At 47.0% G+C, this 25,373-nt stretch overlaps 1 protein-coding gene across 1 annotated transcript in view; it reads right to left on the bottom strand.

Annotated features, from left to right (window-relative positions):
- Positions 1-3,778: 3,778 nt before the first annotated feature.
- DIAPH1 (diaphanous related formin 1) overlaps positions 3,779-25,373 on the bottom strand; it is a 96,413-nt gene continuing 74,818 nt past the window's right edge. The window contains exons 18-27 of the mRNA XM_082836892.1: positions 21,358-21,456; positions 17,106-17,200; positions 16,679-16,780; positions 16,218-16,457; positions 15,956-16,085; positions 15,097-15,220; positions 14,291-14,456; positions 14,022-14,157; positions 12,004-12,090; positions 3,779-5,713 (exon numbers count right to left, since the gene is read on the bottom strand). Coding sequence (XP_082693018.1) covers positions 5,559-5,713; positions 12,004-12,090; positions 14,022-14,157; positions 14,291-14,456; positions 15,097-15,220; positions 15,956-16,085; positions 16,218-16,457; positions 16,679-16,780; positions 17,106-17,200; positions 21,358-21,456 — 1,334 coding nt within the window. The 3' untranslated portion in view covers positions 3,779-5,558. The remainder of the gene's footprint in view (positions 5,714-12,003; positions 12,091-14,021; positions 14,158-14,290; positions 14,457-15,096; positions 15,221-15,955; positions 16,086-16,217; positions 16,458-16,678; positions 16,781-17,105; positions 17,201-21,357; positions 21,457-25,373) is intronic.

Raw genomic sequence — 25,373 nt, 5'->3', positions numbered from 1 at the left:
TGCGGAGGCCAGGCCTTGGAGCCACAGGGCAGCCTCCCTCCCCAACCAGCCCAGCCTCTCCCTACCTGTGCCCAGGCCTCGGATTTTCAGGGCTCACCCCCAGGATACTGGTAGGGGCCCAGGCCATGCTCCCCTTGGGAAACAGAAACAAGTGCCCAGTCAACACCCCCCCTCTGCCCCCAGGGGATTGAATATGCAAAGGGAGTTCTGCTGGGAACCCCCATCCAATCAATTGCTGTGCCCATGGGGGTAGTGGGTTAGTGTAGACACCATTTATCACACCCCTTTCAGTTACAGCTGAACTCCTCCATCTTCCAAATTCAATCGGGCCCATCCATCCCCTGCCTCCCTCCTACCCGACCCACCCCACCCTCCTCCTCAACAGCTCCTCTTTCTTAAGTTGTTTGGGGGTGTTGAGGTACCTGGTGACCTAAAAAGGCTCATAGTTGTGAAGAGTTGGAAGGGCATCATGACCTCTTGGCCTCTCCTTCAATTCTCAGACTTCCCCCAAAGCATGGTTTGGTGCCAATCCCTTCACCTCCTTCCAGGACCTGAGACCAAGCTCAAGTTTTGGGAGATATGGTCACCATTCCCATGGTACTGATGCTTGCTGGATTTAGGGAGGGCATTTTGCTACCATGCCTCTTCCCAACACCCTGGGGACCAGTCTTTTGGTTTTCATTGTTTGATGTTCCCACTGCATGCTGTGACTTCCCCCTCCCCAAACAAGAGACTTCACTGCATGTTCTAAGACAGTATGGGGTGGTAAGATAAAGAAGGGAAGGGGGTGTGTGTGTGTCTGTGTGTGTGTGTATGGGGGGATGGACAAAACTTGATCCATCAGTTAACAGGGTCTTGCTGGAGGCTCTGTATGCCCCCAGGGTACTGACCAGATCCCCAAATTCCAGCCATAAGCCAAGCACCAGGCTGGACTCTCATCTATCATATACAGGGCAGCCCAGGCAGCCAGCGGTGGGCTGAGCTACGGGCACCAATGGATTTAAACTGGCATTATGGTCCAAGGAAGCTCTGAGCAGGTTTGGGACCAGGTCCCCTGGAGAGGTCAGAGGGGCCTCTGTGGGTGCTGGGTACTCCAGAGGTGCTGCTGGTGGAAGGATCAGTGTGGCCCCAGCAGGAAGGGAGGGCCAGCTAGACCATTTTTGGTCCCTGGGTTGGGAAGGAAAGGAGCTAGAGCAGGGACCAAGTGGAAAGTGTCAGCCCAGGATCAGGGCTTGCTTCTCCACAGGGCCCCTGCATCCAGCAACCCCAGTCCTTCACCTCGACAGGTGCCGTTTCATCTCTGTGAAGGCCACTGCCCAGGCCCCCAGTCCGATCCCTCGTGGCCAGAGCCTGGTTAAAGTTCCCCAGTGCCTCCTTGTGCATAGATCTTCCTCTGTCCACCCCTTCTGCCCCCGGCGTCCCGTTCACGCAGCGGGGCTTCGCGAGAACCCCACCCGGCCCTTGCAGTGGTGTAGAGCACCCCCCCCTTTCGGCTGGTGTAGAATAGCCAATAGTGTATAGTGCGGCGTGCTTTTCCGTAATGGCGAGTGGGCCGCGGGCGGCGGGCTCCACGCAGCCGTCTGTCCCCGAATCTGCCTGCGGCGGCCCGTGCTGTGTTTTGTGCTGTGTCCACGCGCTGCGGCGACCCCCTCCCGCGTCCTGACTCCTCTAAGCGCTTCTCTTTGCATAGTCACGTAGCTCCCCACCCCACCCCCTTCCTGTGTCTCACGCAAGTTTTATACTCTAATATTTATATGGCTTTTTTTCTTTGAAAAAAATTAAAAGATTTCTTCTGAAAGGTTCACCGTTTCTATGTAAGAGATGGGGGCTCCTGGCGTGTGTGGATGAAGTGATGAGCTCACAGTTGTATGCTGGAAGACGAGCGGGATCGGAGGCGATTATTGTGTTGCGTGTTGGTTTTGGGTCAGTGCCCGAGAGTCTGTGTATAATTGTTAAATGCGGCAACACCGTCGTGCATATATAATGGTGTGCGTTGACCGTAATGGTGCTTGTGGATCTGTACCCCGTGTGTGTAATCGGCTTGTGGGTCCGCTGTGGGGGAGGGGATTTCTGAGCGCGACGTGGCAGCGTGCGGCGGCGGGTTCCGTTGTCTGTTCGCTGCCGTCTCCAGGCAGAAGAGGAGACCCAGGCGAGGGGGCGGCGCGGGCTGGCAAATAGAGCTGGAGAGGGGCCGTGGACGTTTCCTGAGTTCCGCCCCTTCCCTGCTAAAATGACCACCCCGAGCGCCCTGCCAGGGGAGGAGGGTGGACTCTCCTCTGCCAGTCCTCCTCCACACCCCTCACCTCCCCCACCCTCCCTCCCAGGGGGCTTGGAATGCATGTGTACGGGGGTGGGGGGGGGAGGCGGGCGGTGTCAAGGGGACAGAAGGGGCAAGACAGATATAAGATTGCCCGCAGGCGCAGATGCCCTCCCTTCCTCTCTCCCTCTCTCTGTGCTTTCCATTCACTTCTCGCCTAGCCCGTCTCCCGCCTCCTCCAGCCTCCTGGAAGCAAGGAGGGATTCGAGGTTGCTGCCGCCAAAGAAGCTGCAGGCAACAGAGTGGGAGGAAGGGGCGGAAGGACATAAAGACAGACCCATTGGGGTTTTCAGGGGGGTCGATGAGGGCAAGGGCATGCCCAACCGCAGGGTTGGGGGTGGCTGTCTCTGGGCGTCCTCTGTACTCTCCCAGAGCCGGTCAAGCGGTCTCCCAGCTTCTTAAGTCTGTTGTCATGGAAACCAAGCCTTCCAACTAGGTAGGCGTCTGGGGGCGGCTTTCTTGCGTGGGAGGAAGGGTGGTGTGCGTGGTTGCTGAGATGGAAGCGGGGTTTTGTTTCTGAGAGCCAGGCTGCAGAGGGTGGGGTGCCGGTCGCCTGGGTTCTATTCCAGGCACGGCAGGAGACTGGCAGAGCGCGTGAGCAGCTGTGGTTGGTCGGTCCCCTAATTGGTATGTGTGCCTATACAGCTCTAAGCCAGAAACGCGTGGCCTCTGGGGGTGGGGAAGAAGGAGGCAGAGAACCCACCTCCGCATCCCCAGCCATACGATGGAGACAGCTGCACAGGCTCCAGGGTTACTTAAGAGGCTTTTATTTCCAGTTGCGGAGCCTGCCCAGATGGGTTTGTGGTTCCTCTCCAAGCCTTTCCCTGTCTGTTCTGGACCTGGTTTGTAAGATTTCTTTGTGCAGGTCACAATGTGCTCAAACAAGTCTGGGCTCTGAGCATCAAGTCACCTGGAGCATGACCTCTGTCTTTTGACCTCTGTCTTTTGACCTCTGCTGGGCAGGCTCAGGTTTCCACCCCAGGGTAAGCCCTAGCCTGGAATGTGGTCTGTGGACACCAAAAGTGAGTGTGGGAGGGGAATACGAGAGAATGGCAGAATGGCAGTCATAGGTTTCCCTTAGCAAAAGAGGCACAGGTACTGCCAGGAAACTGCATGTGAAGTCTGGGGTCATGGGGAGGTGGGGGGTCCCAGAACTGAATCCAAGAAAAGGGTTCCAAGGCAAGAGGCAGCAATGTGGAAGGGTAGGGGGCTGAACTGGGGCCCTACTCCTTTACGGAGGGCAAATGGCGGGACAGAAGCCACTATGTATGAATCAGTTCTAGCCCTGCGCCCAATCGTAGCGTCTGGCACCTTGAAGGTGCCGGCACCCTTTTGATGATTTTGTCAGGTCAGTCGGGCTTGAGGCAGGACAAGAGTGGAGAAGCCTGGATGAGAGTGGAGAAGCCTGGATGAGAGTGGAGACAAACAGTTGAGAAATTCACAAATGAAGCTGTAAGGCAGTACTGTTTCAATGCTTTATTAACAGTTGGAAACAAACCCAACAAACTGGAGGTGATGACATCCCAGAAGCCCAAGAGGTGAGGGGAACAGGTTTGCATTTTGTCCCTTTTTTATTATTATTAAATGCATCTTAGCAAAAGTAGATTAAAAAAGAAAGGGTCAAAGCCCCAGATGTCAGCAGGGAGGAGGGACCTAGGGGAGCAGCAGGCCCCTGCACCGCGGTCCTCCCAGAAATAGTGCAAAGGAGCTGCTGCTGCCCCTCCACACACAGGCTCCAACAACCAGAACCCTCCTTCCGGGCCTCAAGGCCTCCCTGCAGGCGCCCTTAGGTCTCCTAAGCTCCCCCTTGCTCTAATAACTATACTTTTGCGCCAGGTCCTACCAGTGCCATTCTCTCTCCCAGGGGTGGGAAGCTGAAGGGAGCACAGGAGGGCAAAGCGTCACCTTGACCGGAGAATCTGAGCTTCCTGTGGCTGGGACCGCCAAAGAGTCTGGCCTGCCCACTGCAGAGAAGAGAGCAGGGTGGGGCACAGCCTGTGCGCACTGCTCCAGAGTGGCCAGTTAGCATTTGCACATTTGGCTTGATAAATATATTAAATTTATAAAAACTCTGTCGTTTCAGAGCTCCCACTACTCTTAGGCCTGGTCCAGCTCAACAAGAGAAGAGCTTCCCCTTGCCCCAGAGTCAGATGCTGGGAGAGAGAGTCTGCACTGGCCTCAAGGGCCCAGAGGCTTGAGCGCTGAGGTGGAGGTCCAGGGGCTTGTTCAGAATTGAGGCTTGTGGGGAGAAATCCCAGGGACTCTGGAACCTGCCATCAAAGCCTCTTATATTATGGAGGGGAAAGGAGGAAGGAAGAGTTATTTTTCTTAAAAAAAAAAAAAATTCATATAAAAATAGATCCTTTAGCAAAACAATTTCTCAGCCAGGAGGCTCCACCTCCCATTTCCCTGGAGACAGAGGATAAGGTGTTGGGATGAGATGCACCAAAGCTCTAGGGAGGGCGTGAGAAGGGCCTGTGGCTCAGTAGCCTAGGGCTGGTGCAGAGGGTCCAGAGAGGCAAGGGCACAGAGCATGGCAGCAGGCTGGGGGCAGGTCCCACCTGTGCCATGCCTGCCCGCCCTAGGCTCTGGCCTAGGCCACAGGAGAACAGATAAAAGTGGTCCAGGTTCTTTTTGTTTTGGGAGGCCTTTCCCAAAAGGTGGGATAAGGGGGATTTGCTCCCCACTTCCTTGGAAGCAGCTCCCAATGCCACACCCCTAGTAATAACAAGAGCCAGGGGCAGGAGGAGCAGGGAGGCGGGGTGGTGGTGACAGCAATGAAAGGAGGGACAGAGCCCAAAGGTTCATCAGCCCATGCTGTTCTCAGGGCCAGAGAAAACACAAAAGAAAAGCATAAACCCAGCAAGACTGACCTAGGCAAAAGCCCACGGGAAAGGTAGAGGCTGAGAAAGCAGGTGGGGCCTTGTCTGAGATGAGGCCACGGAGAACGGAGGAGACACTTGGGGTTAAGGCAGCAAACACAGAGCCTGCTTTGGTAATACGAGAGCCAGGGCTGGCCGGGTTGGCCTCAGGCCTCCCCACCCTGCCCTTTCCTTCTGGCCTCCAGGCAGCTGAAGCTGTGTGTGATGTACAGAGAGCAGCAGGCTGGAGACAAAGATGGGGTCAAGGTGATGGGAGTGGCCACCGCAGAGGAATATCTCTGTGACCCTTCACCCACACGCTGCAGGGCAGGGACAGTCTGGAGCTCCACTGAGGAGCTGCCATGGCCCCAGGACCTGGCTTAGCTTGCCCGGCCGAGCAACTCCTTGGCCTCCTCAAGGATGGTGGGGACTTCCTCGCTCTTGGCCATCGTGGCAGGAACACAGGTCATGGCATCGTCCCTGGTCAGCACTGATTCTAGCTGAGATATGGCTGCACACCCGACCTTCCTGTTGCCTGCAAGAGAAGACATGAGAGATCTCATCCATGGAAGGCCAGTTTCGAATCCCTATCGATCTCTACGGCAGATACTCGGCCAGAAGCCATGCACACATGGCGGCCCTGTCCAGTTCAGAGGCCCTTCTTTTGAAGAAGGACGGGAAGAAAGCCAGGAACACATGGGAGATACCTTTGCGGCGGGGACGGGGGCAAGCAGGGAATATGAGAGTACGGTACAGGTAGGAGAGCAAGCTCTTGAGTTCCTGTGTGAAAAGCAGTATAAGAAGTTTCAATACAGCTAGACAGACACAACGGAGTTCAAGTATCAGCAGTGTAATGTAAAGAGAGAAGTACTCAAAATCTGTTTTCTCATCAGAGGGTTGTTGGAAGTAAACAGACTCAAGCTTAGTAAACAGTATTGTTTTTGTTTTCTTGGCAGTTCTCAGGAAGCTCCTAGGCCAAAATCACTTTCAGTCAGCCCTGGCCAGGGTTGTCCCAAGCAGAGGAAGGCCTTTAGCAGGCGGCCAGAGGGACTCCCGCAAAGAGGAGCTGCAGCCATGCACTGACGTCACATGATGCCACACTCGCGGGGGTTCCACCAACCCTCCCTCTCTCTCGCCGTGCCCACACGCTGAGCTCTTTTCCACCTCTTCAAGGGCAGCAGCGATGATCCAAATGCCAAGGGCTCTACAAGGTGTGCAGTATGTGTGTGGGGGTGTGTGTAGGGGGAGGGGTAGTGAAAGGTATGTCAGGGAAAGCAGAGCTGGGGTCAAGGATGGCCAGGACGAACCCTACAAAGAAATCTTAGCCCAATGGGCTAAGGGGTAGTGAAGCTTCTGTTGCCACCCTAAATAGGAAGAGAAGAACCAATCAGTCCATGAGTTTCTGTCCTAACTGTCCTAACTCCTGGGCGTCATCCCCAAGACTCATATTCATTCATGGACTCCACATTTATGGTCCCAGTATCCTCAACAAGAAAGCCGTTCCTTGGGACCATGCCCATCTCATGCTCTCTGCCTCTTCCCATGCCCTACAAGCAGTGCAGAGAGACTGCAGGTCCCAAAGAGCTGCCTGCCAGGGGTGAAAGAAGCCGGACACAAAGGCCACCGATGCTATAATTCCATTTCTGTAAAATCTCTAGGATGGACAAATCCAGAGACAGAAAGTAGGTTTGTGGTTGCCAGGCCTAGGCGTGGGGAGAATGGGCGTGGGGTTTCTTTTTAGGGTCATGAAATGTTCTGGAATTAGTGGTGCTGGTTGTACAACCTTGTGAATATGCTAAAAAACCCAGTAAATTGTATACTTTAGAAGGGTGAATTTTAGGTATGTGATTTATATCCAATTAAAAAACAAACAAAAAACAAAACAGCTTGCTGGGTCATGGGAAAGCTGGGTGGAGAAAGCAGTGCCTAAACCTTAAAGAAGCAGAGACAGAGGAGAGAAGGCCAGCGCCCCTAAATGCAGGCCAGGGCAGCGGCAGGGCACGAGCAGGAAGGAAGAGGCCCAGAAGGGTCAGTGAACAAAGTGTCCACTTTGCCTTCTTGAGACCAGCAAAAAGCTTTGGCTGGGACGGAAGCCAGACAGGGTCAGAGGGCCCAGGTCTTCACCAGGGCTGTCAGCCTCTGCAGAAACATGACCCAGAGCCACTGTGTTCACACGGCAGAGGCCACCCGCGGGTCAGCTGGAAGCACACAGCACGTCCACAGGTTACCAATTTACAGGTCTCCTCCTCCTCCTCCCAGGGACACGCAGGATTGTCTACCAAGAGGAGAAAGAATAGTGAAGACCCTGGCTGGCAGGCACAGGGCTCAGCTGGTTATGGGGGAAGGTGTGTGACCAAGACTATAGGGTTTCACACAAAGTACTCCTCGGATTATGAACGTGTAATGATGCCTCAGCGACGGACGGGGGAGGAAAGGGTGCGTAGGAGTGCGACTAAGATGGTCTCCTATCTCCAGCAAAATCTTCCTCAGTCCTGCTGAGTTTCTGCTCTTTTTCTGGAATGCTCCCTTCTCTAGGACCCTACTTGTCATGTCCAGAAAAGGCAGTGGCTTGATTATCACTTTGCTGCTCCTTTGAATTCAGTCAGGAGCAGGTGAGAAGATATTCCAACTATATTTGTGTGTGTGTAACTCAAGGGGTAAGTATATGTTAAAATAATTTGACTCTGGACCCAGGGAAAAGGAACACTGGGTCTTCAGGAACACCTGTCTTGGACAACATGGGAAAAGTCAAAGTACAAGTGTGAAGTATCTTCAGCTGTTCCTCTCTTTGGTTTCTTCCTCTAAAAGTAAGAAGATACCAGTTGTACCTAATCAAGCACGTCTCTGTATTTTCCTAGATTCAAAAAGCTTCTGACGCATTGCAGATTGCATAAAACCTGAGTGGATGGTAAGTCAGGAAAGACCAAAATTTCCCTTTTAAGCCTAGAAGGTAGGGATACTAGGCATGGACCTGATGTGGCCTAAGGTCAGAATCAGAAAAGAGAAAAACTCTCGTTGGAACTGGGAACAGAATCGAGGAATCCTGGCTGCCACTCTGGCTTCAGGGCCACAGTTATGTTGAACAGCTTGACTATCCAGAAGACAACCTCTCCCAGCCTTTCCCTAACTTGGGTACTTGTTAAGACGATGAAAAGTAGCCACAGAAGCAGATACGTATTTTGATTCTACGGGACCAGGGAGGATTATTAGCTCCTAGTAGTCCCACAGACTGTGGGGAAAAGGGAACAATCTTGAGACATTGGCCAAAGCTCTCTGAGGCCAGATTTCTAGAAGTTAGGGGTGAGCTAGATAAAAACACCAGCGAAATCAGACATATAACACTAGTATGGATGAATTAGAAAAAGGTTAATGATTTGGAAAAAAGATATTTTTAACACACAGGCTAGGAACTACTACTAAGGAGGAAGTACTCTTGTTAATAAGCTTCCTTAGGGAAGAGGAAACTAGGACAGATGGGGCAATCATTACCATCCTAAAGAACTCATTATTGTCTACAACACTCCTAATTATAATTCCTGTCCTATTTTTACAGAAGTGGAGGGAGAAATAGTGGTGGTAGAGGATATACTCTTAACCTCTCTAGACAGGTGGTCGCTGGAAAACTCCCTGAAGCAATTTCACCATGTCCAGGGCTCTCCTTGCTGGAAGGTATGAAAGAGCATTTCTGGCCTACACAGAGGGCTCGCTGTCATCTCCTGCTCCTCACATAGGCTTAGTGGAAATATTCCTGGACTTGGATTCACAGCAGTGGGTTACAGTTCTGGCTCTATCATTAGCCAGTTCTGTAGATCTTGGCAAGACCTTATCTGGGTCTCAAGTCCTGTTACCTACGAGAAGGTAAGATGCTAATCACTGGAGGGCTTCAGCGCTGGTCCCACCTCTAAGGTTCTATCAGTGTAGGGAGAGCTTAGCTGGAAGCTGGGAAGTGGCAGAGGGAAGGAAATCGGGAGAGGGAGATGAATTTCTTTCTTTCCTTGACTTTTATCCCAGTGAGCAGATGGCCTGTATATAAGGAGCCACAATTCAGACATGGAGATGAAGTTGAGTCATTAAAACCACAAGCTGACTCAATCGTCAGCCTGAAATAGCAGCTCTAATACAATCACAGGGATTCTTCCCCTTGACACTCCAAGCATTGTTCTCCCACACCCTGCAGATCACAGCAGTTTACACGTCACTTTTAATGAACCAGCCCTGATAGTAACGCTCCTCTTCCAACGCCTCAATGGGTCTTTGTATACTGGTCACTCCCTCAGGTCTCCAGAGACCAGAAGATGTTTTTTAAACATTCCTTTAAATCCCAGGGCAAAGGCTGTGTCTTTCAATATGGACAGCTGCCTTTCTGGGACGGAGGAGGGCTGTGAGGCAGACCTGCATGATAGTGCTTCGGTTTTTTAGCTCAAAATTAGTCAGCAGGAACAGTCAGAGACGGCCAGGCACTGGGTGGACCAGCTAAGTCCGGCAGCCAGTGAGGGAAACCTTTATAGTTTTACAATGTGGCCTTCTGGGTCCAGCCTCTTTCTTTTCTTCTCCTCTTAATCCTACTGTCACGGTAGGAAAAAAAAAAAATACTAAAGCTGTAAAGGGCCCTGGAGACCACTCTAGCCCAACTCTCATTTTAGACGTGAAGAAATTGAGTCCCAGAAACTTGTCTCAGGTAATCTAGGCAGCATCAGTTGGATGTGACATTGGGTCTTCTGATGCCTACCTAGTCCTATGCTCTTTGCACTCTACTGTGATGCCTGGCCTTCTGTTTATGTTTAATGGAAGGCCATGTCACTTTCTCGGAAATGAATGTACCAATGTCTACAGGGGTTACCAGGGTAACTAGAAATGTCTCCCCTGATTCTCCCAGATATGTTCGGTGTGTTTAGTGACCCCAGAAAGATAAGGATACAAGATGGAGCCAATTTTAAAAGTACGTAGTTCTCATTTTCACCTTCTTTTTGCTTCAGAATCTCCTAGTCCTTCTTGCACTGGGAAACAGCACTTTGACTGACCCAGGTCCTCTGCTGAAAGGTTAGGTTCTAACAAAATCCCTGCTTCCTTGGCCTGTAAGTCCTGGTTTCTCACTTGGGAAGAAGTGGAGAATGGGGCCTCTCCAGTAGAGGGAAGCCACTGATGTCTGGCTGCCTGTGTCCAGGAAGCATCTGGGATTCTGGTTTAGTTCTACAGGAAGAAGCTTAAAAGGGAATTCCCCACCAAAAGTCCAGTGAAGGTTGGCACTTAGCTGAGAGGATAGAGGAAAATAGGGAGAGGCAATGTATTTTTGTTTATCTAGAAACGCTTAACGGCAGGCCACATCACCTTATATGGTGGGGAGGAAACAATGTCGCAACAATCTCTAAAGACTAAACACACCAAAAATACCACTAGCTTCATACTCTGCCCAAACCTAGATCTACACGACTAAACACGCTATCCCAGAAAGACCTAAGTCGAGCACACTCACCTCTCCTCCCCTCCAGAAAGCCTGTACTCAGAGGATGCCAGGAAATAGGTCAGAGTTGTAATGAGGGATTCTTCTGTTTGGGGCAGGTTCTGAAGTCCTACAGAAGAGCCCTCAGAGGGAACTTCCCTCTGGGTATTCAGAGTATTGGCAGAAGCAGGCAGTCAGCCATTCACGAAGAAACTCATAGTGATCTACAGCGTCTGGGCCAGGACACTGACTCTGTGTGGGCTAACATGCTCCATTCCCTTGATCATAAGGTCACCTTTACAGGCTGTGACGGGTACTACAGGTCCTACAGATACGACTGTTAATAGCTAAGCAGTGTCCAAAGCAAACCACACAACTCATCTGTACAATAACGTTGAAGTGAAGCTCCTATCACACAGGCCTACAGAGCGCACCAGCCAGGGAATAGGGAACATAGCTTAAGCCACCTCAGAAGTACAAACTCTTAATGCTGCCTTTTCTGTAATGCCCACCCTTCAACCTAGGAAAGAAGCCATCATGCCTAGCCCCAAAGGGCCTTCACCAGACTCGGTGGCGCAGGTCATGAGGAGCAGCTTTGGCCATACCTTCTTCTGGACCAGTCTCTTGGCCACTATATACTTCCCTCAAAGGCAGTTTAACCGTTGATCCTTCCCCATACTAACGCCTGGATCATTTGTCCTCCTATCCCCATAATTCTTCTTAGAGGCTCTGGCTCAACAAAATCCACTTAAATCTTCTGCAGGTCGGGAGAGGAGGCTGCGGGGGAGTAAACGGGGAAGGCAAGTGCAGTGGAGGCCAGTTACACCCAAGAAAAAGGCAGGTTTCAGACACAGCACAATCCTTCGGTTGAGATGCTCCTCTACATTCTTACATCTGGGGAGAATGATGCCTCGCCTTCTCTCTATAGGGTTCTATACTTTCTATTCTCTCTCTCTCTTCTGCTTGTGAAGCTGAGAGTAAGGACTCTTGACTTATTTTCTTTGTATTCCTACATCTAATGTACAGTTTTGAATTTACATCAAATTTTTTGTTCATATACACAAACGCCTACTCACATCTCTGTGTCCTGCACAGTGGTTTGCTTATTCTACGTTTCTGCTTCAAGAATGAGGAGAGATACAAGAATAATCAAATGTAATATCTGTTGTCAGTCCCTCAAGTCCTAGTTCTCCAAGTCAGCACTTTCTAACATGGTTGGAAGAGGACCAGGTAATCCACTCTAGATGCAGGGACTATTGTGGGGAAGTTTCTAAACCCTCAGAACATCATTGCCTGCTCATTAGCCCAAGACAAGCAGGACCAGGAGCAGAGAGGCCTCACTGCCTTCCTTCAACACACAGGCTGGGCTCCACTTGCTGACTTACCCTGACGGGGTCCTCTCTTCCGCCGGAATGCTGCGCCTGACTGCAGGGCTTCCAGAAGACTGTCCATCACACCTGTCTCATCGCCCTCTGTCATGAACAAAAACAGAGATGTAAGCGCTTCAGCCCGAGTAGCACTCATGTGTTGAGCCCCACAAAAAATGCACTGCCACTGAACTGCTTGCCCGCGCCCACAGTTTCTCGGGGCTTGGAGCACACGGAGGGCTCAACCTCAAGTCTCACAGCCCATGTTTACTCGTGTCTGTTTGAAAATGGTTAAAACAAAAGGTTTCACTGGTTACCAACCACTGCAAACCTTGCATAATTCTCCTGCAGTGCCCTCCTCCCTTCCCACCCCCATCAGAACTAGCACAGAAAAGTGTAGACCTGCTTGACTGCAAGACTGGGATACGTACAGAGACCGGGATTATGACATTAATAAAGAATTATATCACTCTCTCTTTATCCTGAAGTGTTTCACTCCAATTTACATAAACCTCTCACGGAAAGCCTGGTTTCAGTTTCAGAGCAGGGCTGAGGAAAGATGAGAGACCACTGATCAAGAGTGTATTTCACTTAAGTACTGCCCCCAGTGGCTGCATCTTCCGGAAGTCAGCTCTGCATCTAAGAGGAGCTTCTGGTTGGAATACAAAGAGTTAATGTAGGATCCTTATTCCAGCCCACTCCGTTTCCATGGCAACAGCTAAGGGTGGTGAAATCTGAAACTGTGAAATCCCTAGGAGCCGGTAGGCTGCCAGCCACAAGGCTGGGCTCACTGCTCCCAGTGCCGCCTGCTGGCCAAACACCACCAGTGCAGCTGCCCTACATTCCAACCTCATCTGCTTGCCCTTGGGGACATGGACCAGGGCAGGGTCCCCTGCGCTGCCTGACGACTGTGTGCAGCCTTCGAATCAGCTGGACTCCCACAAATCAGCTGGACTTCCACCTTTCCCTATTACGTCCTACACAATAACTGGGGACAAAGCCTAGAGGCCTGGGGAGAATGGGGGAAGGTGAAGGATACTTGGTGTGGGCTTTTTTAATGGCATTACTAGAGCAAAGTTTGTGGCTTATATACAACTGGAGTAAGGGCAGGGGAACTGCTTCCCCCAAAAATATAAAGAAAAGACAGAAATGCAGGCAGTTCTGCTGCTTCAGGTCCCTGATCGTGCCACAAAGAGAAGTCCCCGGGAGCTGGAGTGTCAGAGCAGCCCTCACCACTCGTGCTCAGCAAAGCATGGATTCTTGCCAGACCCAGCAGCCCAGAGAACCTCTTTACTTAGATGGCTCGTAGCCCCTCAGGTTCAAGAAGGGTGGCACCAGCTCAGGGCTGTGTGCAATGGATGCTGGATTTCCGCTGCCCGCAGAGAGAGCAGCCAGAGAGGGGCAGGGAGTCGGCAGCAGGAAAGAAGCAGAAACAGGAAACAGAGGGCCAGTAATTGAGGCCATATGTTTCAACAAAGACATGCTTCTGAGAGTGAAATAGAGATTCTGCTGAAGAAAGAAGAGGGTGGCCAGCTCCCCTGCCCCCTTTCCAGAAGTTCAATCCATTTACAATCTGATAGGTGTGTACAACTGTGCTGAGGTACTGGGGACACAATACTTAGTGAAATAAGCAGAAAGCGAAGGCAAGCCATTAAAAGACAGGAGCAGGGCCAGGAAAACAGTTTGGGAAAAAGAACAAAAGATGTACTAGAGGGCATGAAAACCGGACGGGGGAATTTTTGGACAGGCAGAAGGCAAGAGTACATGTTACAACAATACTAAATCACTGGGGAGATGAGACATAATGCAGAACCAGCAAAGGAGGGAAAAAACTGAGAGTCGAGCACTGGAACGTGCATGTAACGGAGTCGGGGTTAAAGTCCAGCATCAGGATCGTGGAGGAAGAAGGCTGCCAAAAATCATTTGCCAGCAGTTGAGCTCAGACATGAGCTGTTCTCTGGCCTCTAGACTCTAGACAGAGAAGCCTTCCAAATGTTCCTGTCTCAACCCATCGGCCCTTCGCCTTCGCTTCTTACCAGCATTCATGTCTATGAGCTGCTCTCTCTTCTGCTGCTTCTCCAGCCGCTCCTTCTCTGCCTTCTCCTTGGCCAGTTTTGCTCGCCGCATCTTCTCCTCTGTCTCCCGCCGCTTCTGGTTCTCCTTGACTGCTTGCTGTGGGGGAGAAAATGAACACGTGGGCACGTATGCACTCACACATGTACACACCCACCACCAACCAACATGAACCCAGTGGAAAGTGAGAAAGGTCCACGAAAGCTTCAGTTGGCAGGTATACCCTGCTTACCACAAACATATTCTTAAAGTTGTGCAGATCCATGAAGAATTCTTCCACAGACACCTTCTTGGGGTCAAAGAGGAAGTACTCGCCCAGCTCCTTATAGAGCGTCTCCATGTTAGAGTGCATCATCCGCAGTTTGTTATACTGTTCCTGTGCATCCTTCACAAAGCTGTGCAGCCAAAGAGTAAAGAACCAACACCAGGACGCAGACCCACTTCTCTGGCCCTGAGGACGACTCACAGATGTGTACTGGCAGGCACAAGGATGCGCAACACGGCGCATTAGCAAAACCCAGAAGCAATCTAAACATCCAAACGGGAATGGTAAACCATAAACTATGGTATTCCTAAAGAATAGGAAGTGGCAGTTTAAAAAGAGACTGTTCTGCATATACTGCTATGGAAACAGGGCCAAACATATTAAATGCTAAAGCAGTACAGTGCAATTTTTACTAAAATACATTCATTAGGGTGCAAATCAGAGAGAAGCCCAGTGGCAGTGGTTATCTTTGGGAAGGGGAGGGAGAAGGGAATATGTATGTGTGTGTAGTATGGGGTGTGTGTGTCTGGCAGGTGGGGAGATGGGGCAGAGGGCAAGGTCTCAAGGGAGACTCTTACTTTATCTGCATGGTTTGATGCAAACCACAACAATGAGAATGCTTTCAAGAACTATGCATTTAATGAAAAACCATTTTTTAATGAAAAACCATTTTTTAAGGAAAAATTGTGTATCATCGTATCTATCCTGTTGTCCCCCCACGGGAAGTTCTTTTTTTTCCTGGGGGCAACTCCCTCCTTTCAAGAAAGGATATGGTCATTTTTTCAACGAACTTGTCTTTCTCATCTGTGGCAGCGGGAAAATTCTGAATATCACGTTCCACATCAGAAATCTGTTTCTTCATCTGATCTAGGTTCTTTTGCAAGTTTTCAGCAGAAACTAAAGTAGACACAAAACAGACAGCAAGCGCTTTTACCACCTCCAGTCTCAAAACCCTGTTCTGTTCTTCAGGGCACTGCTCCAGTCTGTACGTCCAGCTGGTACTTAATTATTTTAGTCCTCTCACGTGCTCTCTAATTGTTTCACACAGCTTTTCAGTGAAACTATAAATTACTTGATGATTAAACCTCCAGCCTCCATAAGCTGTACGATACTAAGGAGAAGAGAGGCTTCATTTAATTTAACAAGAATCTATGAAATCCCCCGGGATCTTGGTCTCATTTATTTTAGAGAACAGGGTTTGGGAGGAAGGAGACCTTACACAGAAATATAGAGGGTGGGCAGAAATCTGTTCCCATTTCTACTGAATGCTGCTTTTTCTTTGCCTAGTCCCAGGACGGTGAGGCCTGGTTTTTGCTAATCCAGTCTACGCTTTCTGAATGAGAAAAACTGTTGACTTAAACTAAAAATACCTGCCTTTCTTCTAGTTGTTTTTTGGTGTCTGGTGTTTCCCTAAGAAGGGAAAGAGTGCTTCCCACTTCTGTACATGGAGACCTCTCTTCTGCCCGATACTCCTCCCTGTGGCTTAGACATCATGCCTGTGCTCTCTCCCGTTCCTTAAAATTGTCTGAACTGAAAAGGATCTAAAATCTAGACTGAGTCTTCTTTCCCTACCCCGTGCAGAGATTTCTGGGGCTTGGAACCACCTTCTAGCTTCACCCCAATCTGCCTCACCTCGGCTGGCTTTCTCCACGTGGGCAAGCTCATCTGGAAACTTGAGGACCTCGGGATGGTTATTCTCACACAACTCAGCCAAGAAGTGCAACAACGTCATCTTCTGATCTGTGGACTTGGTGTCTCGAAGCTTGGGGGAAGAGGAGAAATGATGAGTCCTGACACGCCCACGATCACCTCAGGCCGACAGCAGTCTGCCACACTGGGCTCCTAGAGGCCACAGCCCTCCCTTCCATCGTCCTGCTCTAACCCCCTGGCTCACCTTACAGAGGAAGCTGATACTGAAGCCGAAAGCACCAGCATTCCTGGAACCAGCATTCATATAGTTTCCAACAAGCAAGGTAATCTCCAGGAGGCTAGAGAAGTTCTCGCTCTTTCGCAACTCCTCACATGCGGCAGTGACAGAAACAATCTCTGGCTTGATATTCTCCACTTGCTCACTGAACTGCAGCTTGAAGAGGATGGCATTGAGGCGAGGCCGCAGGCGGGGCACAGCGCCCATCTGGGGAGAGACAAGCAGTTCCGTTATAGCCAACAGAGAAGAGAGGAAAGGAACAAGATGATACAGGCTTAAGCCTCCTATGGCAGAATCTGAGTTCCAGGGTAGGGAGGAGAAAGAGAGAAAGATGGGTTCAGAATAGACAAGAGGCCAGGAGCAAGTGCCCCGGATGCTCTCAGGGAAGCGGGGGTCAGAGAAGAGTCTGTGCCACAGGCCTCACTCACCACCACGCCGAACTGCTCTGACTCAGCCAGATCATCATATTCGTCCTTCAGTTCAGAAAGCATTTTTAACTGCTCTGGCTCTGGCATCTGCTTAATGAGATTCTGCAAGACAGAAGGGACTGTCTAAGTTTGAGGGGGATGAGCTGACAACTTGAGCCTCCTGTCAGTCCCTCGCTCTGCCCAAGGACCACTAAGAAGGAGACACGGGCTGGGGCAGGGGGTGGTGGGGGAGGCAGCTAGTGAGATGGCAGGACTTTTGAAAAATATACCAGAAATAACCTGATCACCAGAGAGATGGAAGCTTATATAAAGCCAGCATTCTTTAAGTCAACGATGCTTACAGAGTCCTCGTCGTCTAGGCAGAGAGGAGACAGAGCTAGTGTATAGCAATGCAAAGAGCCAGCTCCAGAACGACCTTGCTCCTTACCTGGATCATAGACTCAGTCAGAACAGCCTCATTCACCTCCAGGATGACATTCTTAATCTCTTGATAGGGCATGCGGAAGGAACCCAAAAAGATTGCTGCCAGGAAATGAGATATAAAGACATGTTCTTCTCAGTCTCTTCCCGCTTCCAGCCCACCCTACAAACCTATGCTGGACAACCTTCCTGGGAGTGCTCTCTTAAAGTCATGATCTGAAACTTCCACCAGCTCCCCACTGCCCGTATAGTTAAGCTCCAAGTTCCTGAGCTCAGTGTTTAAGGTTCCCACCTCCCCGCTTTCCCTCCCACGAATCCCCACATTTATGTCACACGCCAGCCACACTGTTCCAAGCACGACATTCTACAAACACCTTGTCTTTGCTCACACAGGAAGTCTTTGATCTCTCTCTATATATACATCAAAAATGTTCACCCTGTTCTATTTTAGTTCCTCACTCCCTTGACTCCATCCTCAAAGCTGCCACTGCCTTGAAATGCTCTGATTCTTAAATTGCCACATCCCATTCCCCAACAAACACTTCCCATCCTTTCAGCTCTCTCACTTATCCCTAAATTGACTCTTCAGTCTCATCAGAGTGCTCTCTTGCTGCGCGCTCTCTCTCTCCCACGAGAGAGATGACCGTTCCATTTTCTCTGAATGTCTCAGTTCTACTTTGCTTTCTCTGTTTAACCTAGACCCTGTAGTCTACCCTTTCACTCCCATTCTATTATTACTACTATTCTTATTCTCTTGTTTCCTTCTCCTTCCAGTCCTTAGTTAACCCAGCCATCTCATATCTCTCCTCTTACACCTGGGCTGATGAACACTGCAGATCAGATTCTACGAATCTGAAGTGGCACCGGTGATGGTGGGAAATCCTTCTGTGTGTCCCTACTCCACGCTCCCCTGGCTCTCTTGGCAGCTCCTCCACATAAAATATCCCCATTCTCCCAAATGTCCTGCCACTTCCCCATTTGTTCTAAAAAGGCCTTGCTGCTTTTTACTGAGAAAAATTGAAGCCATCGGTCAAATTACTTGCTAAGCTTTCTCTCATGCCACTTATAAACTGAGCACTGGGGGCCCTCAGTTGGAACCAGACTAGAAAAGGCTCGAGTAAGGGCTATTTTGGAATCATCTAGAAGAAAACTTGTGCCGACACTTCTTAACGTAAGCTTAGCAGAACTATATCCATATACTCATCCTTTTCTCGTGTTTCAATAGAACAGGTAGCCCTAAGGACCTTTTCCTTCAGCATATACAGTGGGCCTTCCGCATCTGTGGATACAGAGGGCCAACTATACTACACCATTTTATATAAAGGACTTGAGCACCCATGGATTTCGGTATATGAGGGGGGTTCTGGAACCTATCCCCCACAGATACCGAGGGACAACGATATACACGTTCAAGTTTTTCCTATCTTAAAAAAAAAATCCTCCCTGATGCAACATTCTTAATTACCAACTTCCTTCTTTCCTTCACTTTATAACATTCTAAAAATATAACAGTCTATTCTTGCTTCCACATTCTCCTTAATTCTCCTGTCCCCACAAAGTCAGTGAAAAGATGACAATCATTTGTTGAGTGTATACTCCATGTAAGACCTAGTATCTTAAACACAATCTACATATATATCTCATTTAACCCTATTTATAATAATGTATAAGTTTGTATTATTAACCACATTTGACAGAAAAGGAAACATACTTAAAGAAGTTAAGCTACCCGTCCAAGGTCACACTGCTAGTAAGGGTTGGAGCCAGGATTTAAATACAAACGGATTCCAGAGCTTCTGTTCTTAACACTTAGGCTATACTAAAATTATTCCTGCCTAGGTCACTGGCTTTCCTAATGCCAGATCCAAAAGACACTTGTCCTATCCTGATTTTACTTGACTACGACTCCCACTTCTTAGACTATGTCAGACTATTTTTCTTGCTGTTCCTTTCCAGCCTCCTTTGAGGTCTCCCCTTTTTGTTACTTGCCCCCCCCCAAATATTAATGACCTTCAAAGCAAATTATTGGCTTCAACTATGACTCATATACTATCTCTTAAATTCTTATCTCCAGCCAGACATTCCTCCTGATTTCTATACCCAAATGCCTAATACACCCATCCTGTTGGAGGATTCCCACAGGAACCTTAAATTCTATCCTAAAATTAAATCAATCATTCCTACCTACCACTCTGCCATCTCTCACTCATGTCCACCATTTCTCCCACAAAAGACAGAATCTGCTCCTGCTGGATTTTCCTATTTCAATAAGTGGTACCACTCTCTATAGAGTGATCTTAACCCAAGAAAACATCTCCTTTATCCCCTCTATCAATCACTAAGTTCCATTAATTCTATCTTCTTAATATCTTCTGCCTTCCTATTCATTCTTACAACTTAGTTTCAGGCCTTGATCACCTCTCGCCTAGTTTAAAGCCATAACATAACACATCTCTCTGCCTAGAGTCTTCCCCTACCCTAGCAATCCGGCCTCATAATCACTGCTGAAGTAGCCCTCCCCCAAATTACATAGGGTTGTATCACTCACTTTCCTGATTAAAATCCCTCCAATAACTTTCACAGTTTTTAGGATAAAATACATACTTCTTAGCCTAAGCCTATCAGACTTCTTTATGATCTAGCCTCTATGTCTATTTCTTGAAAGCTTCTTCAACCACCACTCCCCCACATATGGCCTTTACTCAGCTGTACTCAACTACTTGCAGTTCTTGAACTGCACACATGCCTCTGTGCCTTCATACATGCTGATCCTTCTGCCTGAAACAAGCCAGCCCTCACCCTTCATTTAGTTTGTTGTAAATAGTTTTAAGCAGTACTTCATTTAGAATGACTGAGCTCTCTCCAATACTCCTCCCACTTGATTTAGATGCCCCCTTGCCCAGTGCTCTCATAAGCTTCCTAGCACACCTCCATCATAACACTTATCAACTTGTGCTATAACCATTATTTACTTTTCTGTCTCTACCAGACATATGGCTCATGAGGATAGGGACTACCTTACTTAGTTTTGCATCCTCACCATATAAGAGGCACTTAATAATCACTGAATCACTAAATAACACCTAGACCCTCCTAATCTCAATTCTCTTCCTAAATTCTGTTTCCCATATTGATATCATTCAACTGGAAATAACAATGTACTACCCCACAGTCTTTTATCATTTTCTAAAATAACAATTGCTCATTTTAATGTTGCTAGAGATAATCTTGAGAAGAGGAACTATCTCACATCACTTTAATTTCCATAAAAGGACTTACCGACAGACACTATTTAGTAATATCTGTTGCCAATGATCTAAGATTATATAGTCAAGAATTGTAAAGGCTTACTGTTCTCATTATATCACTGACTATACTTGTGGGTATGTGTCCTCATTACCTGTGTGATCTTGGCCAAGTCGTAACATCTGAACTTTAGTTTTCTCACTTGGTAAAATGGGGACAACAGCCATGTCACTGGATCATGAATGGGCTTTATGGAATACATACCCTTTCATCTCTGAAACACACACCTAGTATGTGCCTAATAGAACCTGAAACCTGGCAGACCGTCAAATATTTGTTGAACAAATATTTAAATCTTCATTATGCAACATAAAGTAGGGATACCAACAGTTGAAATGAACAAAAAAATGAACATTCATTCTGATCATTAAATACTACCTATATCAACTCTGCAGAGGAGTTTCTGATCTGAAATTTGCCACCAATCAAAGTTATGAGTATAGGTAGCAAGTTCAGAACAGAACTCTTTGAAGTTATTGATCCTACTCTGAGAAGTACAGGATTTACATTATTTATTCTAAACCACAAAGTTACTTTAGATTTAATGGAAGTCAAGCCAGTGCCCACCTTTAAAGGAAATACTTAAAAGAAAATGAGAAAGAAGGAAATGTGCAGTGCCTAGAACATTTGTGTTAGATTTTCTGTGGATGCAATGGAAATGGTAATGGCTTTGAAATAAGAAAATATGAGGTTCAACTCCCAGACCTGCCTCTTACCTGCTATGTGACTAGGCAAATTCCTAAAAGTCCTATTAGCCTTTATTTTCTTGCTGTGAAACTAGATGCTAACAATCTTGCAGTGCTATTGAAGGGATGAGATATCAGGTATTTACTATGCAATGCCTGGAACTAACAAATGGAAGTTTCATATCAAGGGACCCTGGATCCACGAGAATTAAGCTCTTAGAAAAACTTCTTCATATTTCAAATTGCTGAGATCACAGAGTTACTCACAGAGATTCTGGGCTGTCTTTGAATCCAACACCTTTAACTCTTTCACTTTTTTCTTTTGCACAGATTTCTTTTCTTCTCCACCTTCCTGATCCTTCTTGGCTAGCGAGGGAAAGATTAGAGAAGTATGATTAAGGACAAACCACATCTATGTCTAAACGAACTACTGTTCCAGCCTAGAGATACTCTTCACTTCCTCTCTATTAGTAATGGTCTTCCTATTAAATTCCTTCAAGGATAACCTCCTCTTTAGCCACCCACCCTTCTATTAGTGACTTCCCCCTCCAGCTATAATAAATATATCATTTTCATTTCTTTAATAGTTAGCAATAATACTTTCCCACCCATAGCCTATCTACTTGTAGGGAACAGCAAATTTTCTTTCTGTAAAGGACCAAACAGTAAATATTTTAGGCTTTGCAGACTATGTGGTCTGTCTCAACTGCTCAACTCTGCCACTACAGAGTGAAAGCTGTCACAGACAATACATAAACCAATGAGCATGACTATGTTCCAATGAAACTTTACTTACAAAAACAGGTGGTCAGCCTAAGGGCTATAGTTTGCCAACCCCTGTACTAGAGTCTTCCACTGTGTTATCCTTTTGTGCTTATTATTACTTATCTTTCAAGCTCTGTCTTGATTATGAACTCCCTATAAACATTCTCTTGATCCCCAAATGGTTATGATCTCTCTCTGAATCCCCACTGAATGTGATACTTTTTTACAGCAAGTCCTCTCACTGACTTTGTCACAATCACATATAATCTCTCCCTTACAAGATGAGGACTTTGTTATTCCTCTTCGAAAAATCTCATGGCATAAAAATATATTCCTAGTATATAAATATCATGTTGGTACACACACAGAAGGTATAATATACTCCTTTCCTTCTACACTCTTCTCAGATTATCCAAAACCAATGTATTCTTCTCTGATAAATGTAGTCACTCTCTGCTTTGATGAACTAATTTTCGTGGTATCTGTCACTTAGATTTCATTCAACAATTAATAATTCAATGTTCATGACATTTCATATATATCATCTTGATCTCTCTAAATCCTGTGTTACTTTGTAAGTGTGGATACCTTCCCACCCCATTTGGATTTTGAACTTCAAGAGCATGGGCAAAATAATTCTTCACTATATCACTCCCTCAGCACCTAGCATGACAGTAACATCCTCTAAAAAATGATTTACACTGCCTATTGAGAAGGATTCAGCAGCAGATAGAAAGAGAAACAGGAACTGTTCTGGACAGACAATTGTAAAATATTTTGTCAACTTTTCAGAAAGCCTTATGGGACTATCTCTTTAAGAAGTATCAAGAAAGTGAACAAGCTAGTTGCTTTTGAGGAGAGGAATGGGGTGCTTGACTATGGAAGAGGGAGGAATACTCTTCAACACAAACCCTGTTATACTGGTTGAATTTTAAACCATATGAAAAGTATTACCTGGTATAAATAAATAAGAAAGCGAACAAAAAAGAAAGTTATATGGCAAAAGGGACAAAGAACTATTAATAAAAAAACACATCCTTTGGCCTAAGAGTTCTAACTTGAAGAAGGAAAATGCTAAATAGATGAAGATTAGTTATTTAAATAAAGACTTATTGAGTACCTGCGTGTGCCAGGCTCTGTTCTGGGTACCAGGAATAAAACAAAATAGAAAAATAGAGAAAAACTCCTGCCTTCATGGAACTTATATTCTAATGAAGAGGAGTAGACAATAAACCAGCTAATAGATAAAATAGTATATTAGATGGTCATAAGTGCTATGAAAAGAAAACCAAGTAAGGAAGAGAACTGGGGGATTTGATGAGGGGACGGATTATAACTTTAGTGGGATTACCAGGGAAGGTCTTAGTGAGAATGTGACATGACAGTAAAGACCTTTTAGAAGGTGAGAAAGCTAAGCAATTCAGGCAGAGAGAACAACAAATGCAAAGGCCTGAGACAGAAGCAGGCCCTGATGTGCTAAAGGAAAAGCAAAAAGGTCATTATTGGTGGAGTAGATGGAATGAGGGGGTGAGCTGGAGCTGAAGTCAGAGAGGCCCTAAAGACAAATCATGTAAAAAAATGAAGGGCTTCCCTGGTGGCGCAGTGGTTGAGAGTCCGCCTGCCGATGCAGGGGACACAGGTTCGTGCCCCGGTCCGGGAAGATCCCACATGCCGCGGAGTGGCTGGGCCCGTGACCCATGGCCGCTGAGCCTCCGCGTCCGGAGCCTGTGCTCCACAACGGGAGAGGCCACAACAGTGAGAGGCCCGTGTACCGAAAAAAAAAAAAAAACCATGGGTAGTCAGATAAAAATTTAGACTTAAAACATCCAGACTGTATCACAAAACCTTAGAAGCAGAAGTGAAAAGATACAGAGTCACTGCTGATGTTGAAAAATAGAAAAAACAGATTCAACTTTTTGCCTGGCAATAAAATAAAAATAAATGAAAAGTATAAATACAAGAAAGAATGGGATGAAAATGTCATTTCTGTGGAAGATATAACTATATGTAGAATTCAAGACAACTACTAGAAGTAATGAAGAACTACTAATGAATAATTCAGTAAAGGTGACAGATAAAAGACAAGCATATGGGCTTCCAGTTTCACCAAAATGGAGTAGCCCCATGTGGAGGAAATACTATTATATTTAAAAATTGGGGAAGGTAAAGGGACCTAAATGGAAATACAGTTTCTACACTTCACGTGGACTGGTAAAACACTGATATCATTAGACTGGGAAAAGTTATGTGCGTATAATGTAATACCCAGAGCAACACCTAAGCAAACTGTATAAAGTAATATACTCAGGCATTATAAATAAATTAAAATGGAATAAAAAATATTCAAAAAAACACACAGAAAAGTAAGAAAAGAGAAAAGGAGGAAGCATACAGAAAACAACACAGTGGCAGACTTAAGCCCTAAAATATCAGTAGTTACCTTTAATATAAACGGTCTAAATATACCAACTAACTGAGATTGGTTGTAGTGTAAGTACCTGACAGTTTGTTTTTTTTTAAATTGTAATATAAGTACCTGATAATAAGCTTTTGATTGCTGAGGCATCCACTCCAAAGACATCCATCTTGAATAAACATATTGCCAGCTACACAACTAGATAAAGAACCAGGCCACCATCCATGAAGTTCCCCTTTTAGAAAGCCGTGGGTGACCTACATAACTGATCATTAGAGTGACCCTGCTTTTCCTTTTGTGCACTTTAATTCCCACTCTCATGTTTTAAATTCACCAATAAAGAGTGAACCCATGAAACCCTAGGCACCTCACCCTCAACTCCAATAAAGGAAGAAGCCCAGGGATGACCTAGAGCCCCCTACCCATCTCTCTTCCTGTGACCTCAATGTGTGGCCTGAGACATGTCATGTCAGGACCTGTGAGCAATAAAACCTTGCTTGTTCTCTGATGCTTGTTGCTGAGGTGCATCTTGCAATCCTAATAAGAACCACAAGGGCTGCTCCAGCCACAACACTGGCCCAGGTAAGTGCCCCCAGGCATTCCCAGGCAACAGCATTGGTAGGCTGAGACCTACACAAAATATGGCAGAATGGATTAACAAAAGACCCAACAATATGCCGTCTGTAAGAAACTTTCTTCAAACACAAAGGCTGAATGTAAAAGGCTGAAAACAGATATACCATGCAAACATTAAGAGTGGCCATATTCTATCCAGTGAGTAGACTTCAGAGCAAAGAAAATAGCTGGAAACAAAGAGGGACATTACATGATGATTAAAGGATCAATCCACCAGGAAGACATAACAATTCTAAATGTGTATGCACCAAACAACAGAGCCTTAAATATAAGAAACAAAAACTGATAGAGATGAAATGAGGAAACCAGCATAGCCAAGCCACAATAATACTTCAAGGCATTAATACCCTATCTCAGTAATGGGTGGAACTCTATACAAAAAATCAACAAGTATATAGAAGTGAACAGTAAAATCAATCAACAGGGTCTAATTGATATATACATATATAGAACACTTCATCCAACA

This window comes from Leucopleurus acutus (genome assembly GCF_964270905.1).
Source record: "Leucopleurus acutus genome assembly, chromosome: 3".
NCBI classification, from domain to species: Eukaryota; Metazoa; Chordata; class Mammalia; order Artiodactyla; family Delphinidae; genus Leucopleurus; species Leucopleurus acutus.
The sequence above is the reverse complement of the archived record's forward strand: the minus strand, read 5'-3'. Positions and strand labels throughout refer to the sequence as shown.